Below are 15,470 nucleotides of genomic sequence, written 5' to 3'. Positions count from 1 at the left end.
GTGGTGGGCAATGTTCTCCAAGTTCCAGTACCTGCACCCCCCAACCCTCCCACACCCTGTTAAGCCAGATGCATGCTTTGATTCAGGCAGGGGTGTGCACACAATCACCTGAGGTAACAGACTCTGCGATGTTCAGGTTGTTCAGAGAAAGCCCCAGTGACTGCCGTGAGGATGAGGAGGAGGTGCTGCTTGCGGACTCCGAGGGCGGCCGAGCGGGCTTCGTTGTGTTACCCGTCTCTGCCTTCAACCGGTCATTCTCAGCCTTGAGTATTTCAATTTCATTCTTTTGTGAAGATGGAAAACATGAGATAAATTGAACAGGTTTGACTGAGAAAATGGTATCACTTTTTTTTTTACCACAGTTAGTTTGTTACTAAATAAAGCATGTAGTAATATGTAAAATAAACAAACGGAAATTATAAAAACAGATTTTCTCCCAAATTAGGAAAAGTAATCTTTTCTCTGTCTCTCCCATACATATATGCATGTACTCACAAATATAGACACACTAACCATTAGAATTTTAATAATTATTTCTTGAATACATCATATATTTGAGGAGTTTTCCAGGTCTCATTTGAATTAAGAATATTATCATTGTAGAACATTTCTCATTTTAAAAGTATTGTTGAAATCTCAACAATTTCTCATTTTAGAACATTTCAGAACATTTCTCATTTTAAAAGTATTGTTGAAATCTCATAGCAGTGACAATTTTAATATTCCGAATTCACAGACACTTGAAACTCAGAGCAGAACGATGCAAATAAAATGATTTCAAATTACTTCAGAATCATAGCTAACATCTGAAAATTTTTTGTTCCTTCGAAATGGGGCACTAAGCTCTTTAATACAGCAAAAACCTTTTGATGAGTATACACAGTGGCAGATGAATCTGCTCAGCAATGAGCTTTTCTTACTTCAGTCATCTGTGGTGCCAAACGATTACTGATTTACAATAATAAAATGAGAACTTAGTCTGAGCACAGACTGGTTCTGAATTTAGCCTTCAGATGCTTCCAAAAAAACTACAAAAGCTTTACTTTTACAGATGGCATTCGACATCACTTTACTTTCATATTGGGAAGGTTTGAGTTATGTTTCTGTAGTTTTCTCATTACTTTTGTTTTTCAATAGAAAATAGGAAAAGGTACTTGAAAGTCAGCTTTCAAAACACTAACAACGAAAATTCAACATAAAGGTAAGTCGTGGAAGAGTGAAGAAGCAAGGACTGTAGCCGCCTCTCTACACACAGCTGTGGCATAAATGCAATCACAAGGGTAATGGCCTTCGGGAAAGACTGGCCAGCGTGCACTCCCACTGCCGACACCTGGGACTTCCACGTTCGGTGTTAGGAAACAAGTTGCCAAGACCGGATAAACAAAGCACAAAGACTGTCGATGGGGAGATTTGTTTTTGTAATAACTAAGAGAAGAAAACTCGCAGTGCGTTCATCTATCCAGGCTGCTCCTGGAAGGTGCATCGGTACTGACCTGCATGCGGTTCATGGCTTCCCTGATCTGGTCCAGGTGATGAGCTGAGCTCAGGGCCTCCAGCCGGATATCTGTTAATTTTAATTCCTTTTCTCTGAGCTCACTCTTCAGCTGCAGAATTATCTCTGCCTCAGCCTCCGTGCATTCGCAGATCCTAAAAAAAGGGAACAAACACAACATCAGTGGTTGGGGGAAGCCAGAGGATTAGGAAAAGTAATGCTTCTTTTAAAGGCTGAAGTGTAATCTTATCCAGCAGGTACAGAAATTATTTGCTGCTGGCAAAAATCTAGAGAAAAGAAGAGAGTTTTACCAACAGTAATACATTCATAGCTTCGAAACTGGAAATAGTAACTATCTTTTCCTTTCATCTTTTTCTTCCCATTTTCTGAAGTATGAAACAGTCTATTATTACTGTATATAAACTGATCCTCAAAATTCTCTTGTTGCTGATGTTTATGGGGCTGAAGATTTATAGTGATACTACATTTAATGCTACCATTTTCTAAGGGACTTAAATCTATTTGCAACATATGAAATATTCCTTTTTAAAGCAAAGTTATTAAATCCTTAAAACATTGATTTCTTGTTTTATAAATATATGCAAAGGATAACCTTATTTGCCACAATATCAGCTTCAAGGTACCATGAAAATTCAACATAGATATTGTAGAAAATAAATCAGAGAGATTAGTTTTGCACATTCAAATAATGGATGAGTGTTATGTAATCCTTCTGCTAGGCTCAGCTGATTCATGGGGTCACCGTTAATGAAGCTAAATCACAGATTTAAATCCATAAAAGAAGACTAGGTAAGGGCTGCTTAAAGGCTATATACATTATATCCTTATTGTTGTTTTGTTGTTGTTGTTGTTGTTGTTGCTTTGTGGACAGCTTTGTAGGAAATGTGTCGAAAGAATTTGTGTTACAACTAATATCATTTCCATTTAAAATGTGAGGTCTAGGTTGCTGGTCACAAAATGTTAGTGCCATGTGTTCTTCCTTCCTGTGCAAGCTGTGAAATTTCATGGGATGTACAACTGCCTGCACATTTCATAGGATGCACAAGGGTCCTTCGTGGCCCTGTTCAATATGATGGTCTTAGGCTAGTCACTGCCATGGGCATAAAGGCAATCTGATTTAAACAGTATATAAAACAAAGAGACTTATCAGAGCACGTTTCTACATTCCAAATGTTGTGTGCTTTGTTGTCACCTCAAAGAGTGGGAGACGATAAAAACTCTATGCTACGTTATCTAACACAATTAAAGAAAATGGATGGTGGTTTGGCTTTAGGAAACTAAAATTTGCCTCAAAAACAGACAGAGGGGGTTTTTACTGCTGAAATGCATGCGAGCAATTTTAGAAAAAGCAAAAGCGAACACGGCCTAGGTTAGAACTCAGGTCTCTGCAGTTCATGCACCACACTCCATTTTACCGGGATCTATGCTTGTAGATCACAGGGCCATTTTGCCGTTTCTTTGGTGGCCAGACAAGGGGTGACCTGCATTTAACGCACAGTTAGACAGATACATGGACAAATGCAAGTGAAAAGAAGTGAGAATAATAACTGAGAAAAGCTGGAGAATGAGATCAAGAGACACTCAAATTCTAATATATGGAAAAAGTGAAACGAATGCTGACATTCTAAGGGAGGTCTGAAAATGACTGGCTTGGAGACAGTTTGGCAGTACAACCCCATGACATTTAGAACACAAGCATGGGCTTGGCCTCAGGTTGGTTTTGGGAAATGCTTCAGCATTCTGCAGAGATAGTGACTTACGCCGAGGCAGACTGCGAGGGCTTCATGGAGGCCGACCCACAGTCACCAGCATTATGGGGCAACTTGGGGGAGGCTGGCAGGGACGAGTCCGTGAGCTCTTCAATGTCCGAATGTGAGGAAGGGGGCTTGGTGGACTTTTTCTTCCCGAAGGCTTGTTTGAATGAGCTTCTCAGCTGAAAAAAGGACAGAAATTACCTTTCTTGTCTACTTGCACTCAGAGGATTTTACTTTGGGGCGTTAGTTTGCAGGTGCCGTCCTAGCCACTGCCTGGGGTCAGTACGGATAAGCAGGGTATTAACAGTTGCAGCGCAGTATCTCTAAAACAATGATACTGTGTTTTGTGTTTTTGTTTTATTCTTGTATTAATCCAGCGCAGCGCAAACATGGGAGGCTTTTAAATAGTGCAGGGTCAAGGGCATGGCTGTCAGAGCACTCATTTAAAACCAAGTACCTTGAAGGGATTTTTATTCCCAATGCTTCTCTCTTCAAGGCAATTTGTTTTAAATGGCCACTTTAGCACTACAATCAAGTCATGTCCTGCTGACAGGATAAACTTAAAAAGCAAAATTAAATCAAATTCACCTAACACTTCATTAACTGTGGTTTTCTATTCAAATTTTCAATCCCCATACTATTCAAAACCAGAATTGGTATCCCCTACAGCTCTGTTCAGAAAATGGTTTTACTTCTTTTTAAAATTTGAGATTAAAATGAAAAGACACAAAGAAAAGACATACAAGGTAATCTTCTTTTAAAAGGTATAAAAGCCTACTGCCAAAATAAATAGCATTCATGCCAAGGTAGGGTATTTTCTATAGATGCATGCCAAATTGTCCATGGTTTATATTCACCTCACTTCCTCTAGAGTTCACCTTGCAGAAACATGAAAGAGTGTGCAATTACAAATCAAGGGAATGAAGGCTGATCAGTATTTTAAAATATTAGGCATAAACATTTTTTAAAACAAAAAATACTCCTTTCATTATTTATAGAAGGCACTCTGGTAAAATCCTCTGATAGCTGTTTTGGATTTCATCAACAGTTGTACTTATTTAAAATCTACCTTTGTTTTACAGTATAAAAGGAAATTCTTCACTTTATGGTTTTTAAACATTTTTGCATCTTCCCCTCAGTTTTTACCAATTGCTTAATATTATCATAAAAATATCTCTATCCAAACTTATAGTTCTATTAAAGTACATTTCTATATTCCTGCTATATTCTCTTAGTAAAGAAAAATAAAGCAGACATTCAGATAGTTGATTTCTTACAAGGTGAAACTGTTTGCACTAAAGCCCTGTTGATGTGAGGGGTGGGGAGATTCAAGGTCTCTTTTCTCCTTTTTTCCAACTCTATTTCTTCTCTTCCTCCATCACCATCATTACTATCATCTCTGCACCATCATCACCAGCATTATCAACATCACCTCATCATCATCATCAGTCATCATCTTTCATCGGCAAAATAAACCCCTACTCTAAGTCATCTACTTACAGATGTTATTTTTCTTTCCAACAACTGCATAAAATCAGTATTAGTTTTTCAGATGAGAAAATTTAGGTCCTGCCAAAGGTGAAGTAATCAGCCCAAGATCCAAGTCCTACGTGGCTGATCAAGGATTCACACCCAAGTTTAGGCCCAACTCTAAAGCTGCTCTTCAGCACCATGCCCTCCTGACTTGGGTGAGGAGTGCAGCGAGTGAGGTGCTGTCACTTGAATGAGAGAGACTCTGTAATCTGTTGCATGCCTCTAAAGCCCCACAGGGGAAAGCCTGACTCACTGTGCAGTAATGAGTCTTTGAATTACATGAAGGAGGGTGGCTTACCCAATTTTTCTTTTTCTTTTTCTTGGAGTCAGCATCATTGCCACTGCCAATACTGGAATGGCTGGTGGCACTGTTGATACTAGAAACGCTTTCAGAGGAATGCTGTCTTCGGATGCGGAGATCTAGCAACAGACAGAGAGAATCACATTTGCTCATCCAGAGTGTAATTCTGAACAAATGAGAATGTAGGTTTCTGAGAGGCAATCTGCTAAGAAAAAGTCAACATGGCTTTTAAGATCATCTCAATGCAGTTTGGTTTAGTAACTGCAATAGAGGACAACTGTATTTGCTTTAATTAACTGGCTTATCTGCATTAAGATGCAATGAGAATCTCATATAAGTCTGTAGCACTGGTGGTTTAATGAGTTCTGGGTTTTGTCCAGAAATAAAATGCTATGGTAGTAATTCTACTGAGTACCTGGATCAAACCGTGCTTCTAAAATGATTTATTTCAAATGATTAGTTTCACGGAGGAAATGGAAACTCGTAAGAGCATGGGAATTGTGTCTTCTTAATATTTGTACTTTAAATAAAGTTACTGAAGCCAAATATATTAACTTTCCACTTCATAGAATCATACCATTTAGAGCCAAAACAAACCTGGGAAATCACCTAAGCACCTCATCTCACAGAACAGAGGAGCAGCTAAAGTGCAGAGAGGTTAAGTGACTTCAGCAAGGTTGGAGAGGCGAGAGGGAAGAGCTTTAAGAGCAAGAGAGTATGGGTAGATTGTTTGTGAATTAAACAGAACATTCCATCACACCCCTAATTCCTGTCGATGACTTGGGACAATATGACAGTAGCAATAACAACAGGCAATAATAAAGCCTAGCTTTTACTCTGTGATTACTTTGCTCCAGAGCATCTAATTTTAATCTTTAAGTAAAGCACTGAAATGAGTTTAATCACTAAATGTAATTTTCCCATAGTCCCTTAGCAGAAAATCAGCGAAGCCAACCAGAGACTGGACTGATTCCAATGTCTGCTGTGCTAATGGCCATGAATGCATCCTCTCTCTGTCTCCACAAAGCAGGTGGTTCTTCTCTGGTTAGAGGAGAGCATTTTTATATTTAACCACTTTTTGAAGATATTGACTTACTTCATGCAATCAGCTTATAAGTTTTATTATAGTTATTAAAAGTAAAACTGAAATTAAAATTGCATGTACCTATGGTGAACTGATATTAAGTGTTAGTGGAGACACTAAGAGTTTATAAAATTATTTTTAAGGTCAAATCTGTTTTTAGGCTATTTATATTACTATGTTTAATTGTCCTTAAAGAAGCCTAGTCAAAAAAAAAAGTGGAACTTATAAGATACTGGATATTACTATATGGCTGTCAAGATGCTTCCATAGAAATAATAGTATAAAATCAAAGCTTTCCAGTTGGCTGATTTATCCATCAGTGAAATGACCCATGCCAGTGAAACTGTAAATGGTTACTTTCAAAACATATAATAAGTGAGTATACATGTGGGTGTATAATAATATATTTATACATATCTCCATCCTTATACTCATATACATACATACCAATAAGCACTTCAACTTTTCCACTGAGATAATAACATGTTGACAAATTTTATAGGAGGAAAAAACTAGAGCTATTTTTCAGAATCCCTAGAGTATGGTCTCTTAAAAGAAATTTAAAAAATAATGATAACAGCCATGGCCGGTGTGGCTCAGTTGATCGGGCGTTGCCCTGCAAACTGAAAGGTCACCTTTTTGATTCCCCATCAGGGCACATGCCTGGGCTGTGAGTCTGGTACCCAGTCAGGGTGTGTGCCAGAGGCAACTGCTCGATGTTCCTCATCAATGTTTCTCTACCTCTCTTTTCCCCTCCCTTCCCCCCCTCTAGAATCAATAAAAGAAAAAAATAATGAGAATATTTAATGTTTTGCATGCCAAAAGTATTATCAATGCCAAAAGCTAAATCGAGGTGGATATATATATATATATATATATATATATGTTCAACAATATGAACATCGTATCTCTTAATCAACTAATATGGAGGTTATATGAATACTCAAAAAAATGTGTGTAGGTATTTATTTGTCTAGTAAATATATGCTGTGGTTGACTATAAGTTTTTCTGTGCAAAATGTAGTTTTGCTAGTTTTCCCCTAATAACTGACTTTCACAAATAGAGCAGATGTATTAAGCATTAACATATCCCAGACTTTTATTACATCCAGATAATAAATTGTATTTGACTTTGATTAATCCCCCATTTCAAAAAGATAGGCACATTTTTGTAATTATAGGTCAAAAGTAGTCTTTGGAGGTACTGCATTTAACTGTGACTCTATTTCCAATAAAGTTTGGCAAAGGCATAATTTCAGCAATACCTTAGAATGCAGATAATGCCTTTTACTTTTCTCTAACAATTCTTTTCTTGTGCTTTAAGTATGTGATTCAGGACACGGAACATCACAGAGCAAGGTAAAGTTTGGTTGACCAAGTGAGCGCATGAATCTGGAGAAGTGGGCGTGTCAGTACGAGTTTGTCCCTGCACCCGTTTTCCACTTCCCGCCCTTTGTGCCGCCACTGCCCCACTTCGAACTACCTCCCTGCCTGCCTGCTCTCCAGCAACAGTAGCTGTCCAACCTACTCACCCTCAAACCACTCTGGACACAGTGGCTGGGAAACTTTTTCAAAGAAAAAACTGCATCTTCCCTCCCTTGCTTAAGACTTTTCAACCAAGTCCCATTTTGGTAGAGACAAAAACCATTTCAGCTCCTATCTATAGTCCAGCTGTTCCTCAGTAATTTGGTCAGTACTGACCTTTCCAACCTGGATCTATTTATTTGACCTCTGTTCATTACCTTTCTTGTGTAAGTTTTGTAAAGGCACTAATCAATTTTCTGTCTCAAGGCCCGTCTCAAGTGTTCCTCTCTAGATATTCATTGTGCAGTATCACTTGGTACAATTCTTCTCCTTGGACCTCTCCTTAAGCATTGCTATCTGGGAAAGGCCTTCCTGACTCTGCCACCCCTAGCAGGTTCCCTGGAGTTTTCATTCTCTGTGACACTTATTCTCATCTATTTTAGAGCATAAAACTACTTGGGCATGCACTTTCAGCTACACCAATGATCACAATAATTGTGTATTTTCTGCTCTCCTACAGACTAAAAACTGACGGAAACTAAGACTAAGTCCGTATTGTTTACCATTTTATATTCGGGCCCTTACATAGAGTGTATCACATGTGGTAGGTAATTATAAGTACTTGTTGAATAAATTTATTCTTATTAGTCATTCAACACAACTATGTTTGCTGAAGAGTCTTAAAAATTATTACGGTTGCCCTCGACTTAATACATGTTTTGTCACATTGGACTTGGTATATCTGAAAGAAAAACTATTCCATGTTTATGCACAGAGGTAGTAACTTAAAAAACAACAGTGGATTTCAAAAATTATAAATAAAATTTTCCACTTCCTCTACCTTTCAGGCTTACAGCCATTATGTTGTTACAAAGCCATGGCTGTTATACATGATATACATAAATTGCCCTTTGTTAAAGTGGACTGCAAGCCCTCAAGTGCACTGGCTCTTTTTTTATATCTTTGTGTCACAAGATCAAAAACAGTGCCTAATGCATAGCAGATGCCCAAACAATGTTTGTGAATAAATAACTAAATGCAGCCTATTATAGATTCCTACTATGTATCAGGGTGCATAAATAAACGTGATGTATAAATAGGGAGAAACGCAAAGGTGATGTCACTTTAGGACTGCTGTGCGATTTTGCCGCAGTTCGAGCTGTCTGTAAAAGTACTGCCTTACTCCAAACATGTATCTTAAGACCACATGATAAAACTTTACCTGAAAGAAAGGTTTTAAAGGCCTCAAAAACCAAATTTCAATGTTATTTAATAGTGCAAATTTATACCCTATACAGTCACCTTAATAACCCAAGGAAAGATACATAATAAATCTAATAGACTATTTAATTTCTCCATTTTATCCCAATGGTCAATATAGTAAGCAACATTTTGTGTTCCCTCAATCAAATATTCAGTTTTAATATTTTAGAAAGCAATCTAAATATCCTATATACAACCAACACTTTATAATTATTTTTGTTAGTTTTAAATCTTACAAAATGATTTTTAATCTTTCTTGTCCAATTTTTAAAATAACTGTTATCAGTTTGTTTACATTAGGCACCCCTTCCACATTTTTTAGCAAAGGAATTCCTATTTTTTAATTCCAGTAGATATGTTAAGCTACCTGTTGCCTAAGATAAAAGGAAATCTTCCAGAAAGTTTTACTTCAGTGACTGGCACTGTGGTAAAGAAAGGATTAAGCCTTTTTAAATCCCTTCTGGACCTATTTACAACATGAAGATTTAGAACATAAGCTGCTTTATTATAGCTGTAAGATAAGCTTTAAATATGCAGTAATTTTCCATGCGGCATATAAGTCAACTCCCCCACATGGAAAGTTGCTAAATTCTTAACAGAAGTAGTCCCTAGAGAACTACTTTGTCTTTCAATTTAAGTATGTCTCAGTTTATACAACTATTTTCCTAAAATTTAAATTAAAATATTTTAAATTATATTATTCTTTTTCTATAAAACTTGAATAACCCCCTTTTATAGGCAACACATTGTCATAGCCACTAGGATTAAAAAACAAACTGCCCTACCATAGATCAGAAAAGGCAGAACATTAAACAAATTAAGGGACCAAAGTATAAGGCAAATTTTGATAAGGGAAGTAGAGTTATCTCCAGAAATACATCACAGGAGTATCTCATCCAGTTTAAGGGTCAAGGAGGCATATTTAGGCTGCTTATTGCAAGGTCTCAAAAAGTTCTTATGCTGAACAAACAGGATAGAAAGTTCCAAACAGAATAAACAGAATAAAGAGTTGAAAGACATTCAGGGTAGCCAAAATGTAAAATATGCAATGTGCAAAAAATAAGATATAAGGTCTCGCACAGCATCTAGCACATAGTAACTTACCAATATTTGCTGAATAAATGAAGCTGATGAAGAGAGATTATGTCTGGTTAAGGAGTTTGTATTTCATCCTAAAGGCAAAATGGGATGGACACACACATGCACGCACGTGTGCGCATATGTTGTTGGACAATGGCTCTATTCTCAGTGTGGAGAATGAGGTAAAGTGATGTTAAGGTGACGGGCAGGATGGCTGTAGGTGTTTCTGGCCATGGTTCAGGGAAGAGATAACAGGTATGCATAGTAGGATCAGAGAAAAGAGAAAAGATCCAACAGATATTCAAGGGGTAGAATCAATAGAACTTGGCAATTTTCTGAGTGAGGAGAGAGGATTTATAAGTGGCATATAGATTTCTGGCGATAAGGAAGGTGCCATTTACTGAGGCAAGGAACACTGAAGGCACAGCAGATCTGACGGGGGAGATGACAATGTCCGATTTGGAGATGTTGAGTTAAAGGGGACACACGAACATTCAAAGATAACCAGATGGAGTTCCCTCATTGACAGCTGTATATGCAGATGTGGAACTCAGGAGATGAGCCTAGACTGAAGAGATAGACCTGACAGTTGTCAACACATAGAAGATAACTAAAGCTAGAACACTAGTTGAGTTTGTACAGAATGTTAGGCAAGATGGAGAGAATCATAATGTAAAAAGCCATAATGGAAGAGAGCTGAGGACTACTCAGCTTTTTAGAAATACCAACAATTAACAAATGGATACAAATGACTGAGTCTACAAAAGAAACTTTGAAAGAGATTTAAAGAAGCAGAAGAAAAACTAAGAATACGGATACATTAGGAAAAAATGAATTCTTCAAGTAGAAAGGAATAGGCATTAATATCAAATGCTGTTAACATGTCAAATGCAGTAAGAATTTAAAATGTTTTACTGGATTTAATGTTGTACAAGTCATTACTGATCCTGAAGGGAACAGTTTTGGTGGAGTGGTGGGAAGAAAAGCAACACTCCAGTGGTCTGAAGTACGCGACTGGCTGCTGAAGATATTGAAAGATTCCATAAGAACTTCCCAGAATTCATCTGGAAATGGGAAGAGAGGTGACAGGCTTTTGGAGTTTAGGAAAGCATTTTTAAACTGGTAAATAAGTGAGCATACTGAATGCTATTGAAAAGATTTAGAACATGAATAAGTAGAACTTGTGTAAAGAAAAGAAACAAGAGATTAATATAGAGCATTATCTTCAGTGGGAAACTAAGGGGTGGGGTGAGTGTGGTGGCAGAGAAAATTATTTTTGTCATTGTTTAGAATTGTTAAAGCATACTAATAATGAAAAGCACAATAACTTTTAGACCATTTTCTCACTGTTTTAAAATTCTCTACAGTAAGTGAACCTTTTTAATGCCCTCACCCCTAGGGTGAATTGCTCCTCATACCTATTACTTTGTATTTTGATTTTATTTTTTATAGAGAGCTAGATTTTCATCCTCCTTATTGAGTTTGCTCTTTGGTGGATGTCAGATATGAATGTATTAACCAACCACTCATCCCCACCTTCACCAAATCAAGTGAAGAGAAATGTGTGTATACCATATTTTTAGGACTATAAGACACACCTAGGTTTTAGAGGAGAAAAATAGGGAAAAATTTTGAAGCAAAAAATGTGGTAAAATATTTAATGACATAAATAATATAATATTTCACCAGTGTGAATGTAAACTACATTTTCTAGCCAGGTATGTTATATTTGGACTATAAGACGCACCCCAGTTCCTCCCAAATTTGTGGGGGGAGTGCATCTTATAGTCTGAAAAGTACGGTAACTATAGAGGCCAATTCCCCAAGGTCAATTTAAAAATTATTTGATAATGAAAGTAACTGTTCTTAAATTTTGAGAATGATAATGACTTCATTAACACCAAATTACTCATCACTAAGTAAACACAGCTTTTTTCTAATTAGTAAATAAAGTAGATGACTAATATATCGGATGCAAAATGGCAATATTTCTAAGTATACCTTTGGGAGGGTGATCAGGACCATTCAGCGCTCCCTGAATGGCTGCCTGGGCAGCAGAGTTCTGGGCCTTCAGCATTTCAATGGTTTCTCTTAGTTCTATGAGTTCAGACTCCTGTGAAACAAACAATTTAGAAGCTTTAATACCTAAAGAGAAAAGTTAACCGCCCCTGTTGTTCAAAATTCACTATCAAATGGTTTGATTTCGTGTCATGCTAATGTCCTGGGAGATTGGGGTAGTTGGCTGATCTTGTCAAGCTGTATCTACTTCTTAGTCAAATGTAAATGAAAATTAAAATTTTTTTCTTGGTTATTTTCTTATAAATACGATGTGAATAGTCTTTATTCTTCTCAAAGGGTGACACCCAGAGCTGACCAGTACAATGCAAAGCATGATAATGCATTGCTTATTTTATATTAAACCCCTAACACTATCTGCGGTCATACCACATAATTGGACATCAGTATGCTCTGGTGCACCAGATTGCCTTTCCTGTCAACAGGGAACCCTGAGTTTCTGTCAAATAAGTGACTGCAGATTTTGTCTCCTGTGGTTTGCACTTGCAGATGAATTCTTTACATTCAAGTATAAAACCTGGAACTCGTCCATAACTCACTCCTATTAAGTGTAATCTTATTAAACTCTGCTGGCATATCAAGTTCATCTTAGATTCTGATACTTTTCATTTAATAAAATTCCTTGTATAAACTCAATTTCACCAAGCCAAAGCAACATAGGAATTTTTAAAAAGTGAATAGAAATTTGTGTAATATACAGTCCTTAAATAGTAGTTAAATGACAAAAAAATAGATTTTTATAAAACATCTAATTTCTGAATTTAGGTAATTTAAAGATATGTCCCAAGGAAAATCTTTGTGCTGGAAATGGCTCACCATGAGAAAGATAAGAAAACAAAGAAAAAAAAAAGAATGAGGGTACTTTGTCAGCAGATGCAATATTTCCATCAGGAGCTCAAAAATAAGCAACATCCTCTTGGCCATGATTGGAAGGCCATGGCCTCTAAACATTGGAATCCCCCTCAGCCTCTCAGAGGGAGAATTCCTCGGTAATATGTTTGCCATTCATCATTTTCTTTAGCATCTCTGGCAGAAAGCCAAAGAATGAGGCATGAGTTTTTCATTCCATGGTAAACATTTAACCCTCCTAGAGGCCTCCCAGACAGAACACAAAAAAGTAGGATCATAACTACTGCCTTTGTAGGAAACTGCTTCATACATGGGAACCTTACACACTTAAAAAGGTGATAGACAATGCTAACTGAAATGATATTCAGGTTTAGAACAGACACCTGGTACACCCTGTATGTATTTTCATTAGATATCTGACATATTTCTAACAGGTGACAGATTTTATTTAAAAGCAAAACCTTTTATAGACCTCTAATAGCTTAAAAGTTAAAGGCTGTCATAATGAAAATGCAGCCTCCTGGATTCACAGATGGGTCTTCAAATACCTGACTATAATTTCACTCGCATTTATTTATCAAGAAGAAGAAGATCAAGTTCATGGAAAGTTTCCAATATTATATACAAAATTCAGACCTAATTCAGCAGAATTTTCCAGTCTCTCTAAGTTCTATTTATAGTCTGTCCTTGCCCAACAAGTCACAGAATGTTTACCAAAATTTAATTTCCTGTCCACTTAAAATGTATCTGCCAAGAGAGATTACGTTTACTGAAAATTCATTCTGCTCTTACCAGGAATTGATTCACAAAAAGATATCTATGGTGCCTACTTAATGAATCACATAATTTGGTAATTTTATAATCTATAGACTGAAATACATGTTAAATATTAATAAAAATCAGATTTTTATCTTTGAATTTAAAATCAATAGTGCTTGGACTGTGAATTAAAAATCTGCTAAAACATTGGCTTTAGGTTTAAAGAGGAAAATGGAAATGGGATCTTATGCAAATGTCTGAAAATTTTTGCTTAACTTTATGAGTTAGCTGACTTATTTCAGTGTCAAAACATTAATCTTTTCTAGAGAAATCTCATCTAGAAACATTTTTAAAAGATTAGGAGTGTAATGTTCAGGGAATGTTGCTTTTTCAGAAAATGGTGTTCAATATGAGATAGAAGAATGATCACTTTCTAATATTAAGTATTTTTGTAAAAAGAGATATTAGTGGGCTGGTTGTTATGCAGTGTGACATGATAAACCCAAAGGGAGAAAAACTAGAGAAGAAAAATTGTCATTATAGAACTTGGGAAAAATCATATCTGTGAACATATTAGTTTAGGCAAATTCATATTAGTAATTTTTTAGGACAGCTTTATAAGTAGAAGCAAGCACCTATAAAAGATCCCATGCTCTTTAATTAAAAATATATAGTTAAGTTCTACATTGAAAATCTTTTCAAGCCTGAACTAGTTAATTCTCCATATATGCAAAAATTCCTTCTTTCTTATTTCAGCTGAGATCCACTTTCACCATCACTCCAACTAGAAACACCTTTCTCTGTGTCTTTCCATATGATTTTCCCTTTTGCTTTAAATATCCTTCCTCACTCTTAAAGGTCAAGTGGTATTTGAAAATCTGAGAACCAAAAATAAAATTTGATTTATGTATGATGAGCCATTCAAGATTATGATGACCCCCAGACCTCTTGACTATGTAAGATTCCAGTGTTAACTTAGAGTTTCTTGTGGAAAAGAAGATGGACAGTGTCAAATCTCAGAGTATATATCTCTGAGGCTAAACAAGGCATGAAGGCAGACTTGAAATGCTTCAAATTAAAATGATCAAACATTGTGTTATAATACAAGCCTTGCTTAATGTTCTTTTCAACCTAATTTTCTAACTATGTCTGACATCTTTGCAAATCTCTCCTGGACACAGGCTTTGTTGAAAATCCTACAAATTTGTCAACAATTCTCATCAACCAACTTGATCTTCTAGGCTAGGCTCTTAAAATTTTCTACTAAACCTGTTTTTTGTTTCCTCACATCAACACTTAGTTAATATGACACTATGGAGCTCTAGTTTCTCGGAACATATCCCACTCCCCCCACCCCATCGTGCCAGGAAATCTTGTGAATTTTTCTACAGAAAGAACTTGGCTAGCTCTGGTTCTAACTAAATGAACAAAATTCAAAAATTCCAGTAACTATACCATAAAATGCTAAAGAATATATTTTATGACAAGTAAAAATTTAAAAACACTTCTAAATAAAAAATATTTTAATGTGAATTTGGAGGAGTTAATGTCAAGATCCACTTTCATTACTCAATTGTTAGCTATTTCCAAAGATTTGGCTTTGAATTTTCTCATTTTTAAGGTTTAAGTTTCTATTTATCTAGTTGCCCCAAAAAGTGGTTTCACAGAGGTAAGAAAGGGCAAACCCTAGGAAACATAAGGATCAGCATCACACTACCAGCACTCACACCAAAG

At 36.4% G+C, this 15,470-nt stretch overlaps 1 protein-coding gene across 3 annotated transcripts in view; it reads right to left on the bottom strand.

Annotated features, from left to right (window-relative positions):
* Positions 1-15,470, bottom strand: part of NAV3 (neuron navigator 3) — a 786,639-nt gene that overhangs the window by 36,718 nt on the left and 734,451 nt on the right. For 2 of the 3 annotated variants that reach the window (XM_045844966.1, XM_045844967.1), the window contains 5 exons: positions 12,054-12,165; positions 5,099-5,220; positions 3,274-3,446; positions 1,494-1,647; positions 109-283 (listed from right to left, as the gene is read on the bottom strand). In XM_045844966.1, coding sequence (XP_045700922.1) covers positions 109-283; positions 1,494-1,647; positions 3,274-3,446; positions 5,099-5,220; positions 12,054-12,165 — 736 coding nt within the window. Of the gene's footprint in view, positions 1-108; positions 284-1,493; positions 1,648-2,928; positions 2,995-3,273; positions 3,447-5,098; positions 5,221-12,053; positions 12,166-15,470 lie in introns of all 3 variants that reach the window. The other variant, XM_045844968.1, reaches the window with a different exon arrangement.

The sequence above is a fragment of the Phyllostomus hastatus genome, unplaced genomic scaffold (genome assembly GCF_019186645.2).
Source record: "Phyllostomus hastatus isolate PE091 unplaced genomic scaffold, TTU_PhHast_1.1 phas_contig_432, whole genome shotgun sequence".
Classification (NCBI taxonomy): Eukaryota; Metazoa; Chordata; class Mammalia; order Chiroptera; family Phyllostomidae; genus Phyllostomus; species Phyllostomus hastatus.
Note: the sequence above shows the minus strand (reverse complement) of the source record. Positions and strands in the feature narration are given on the sequence as shown.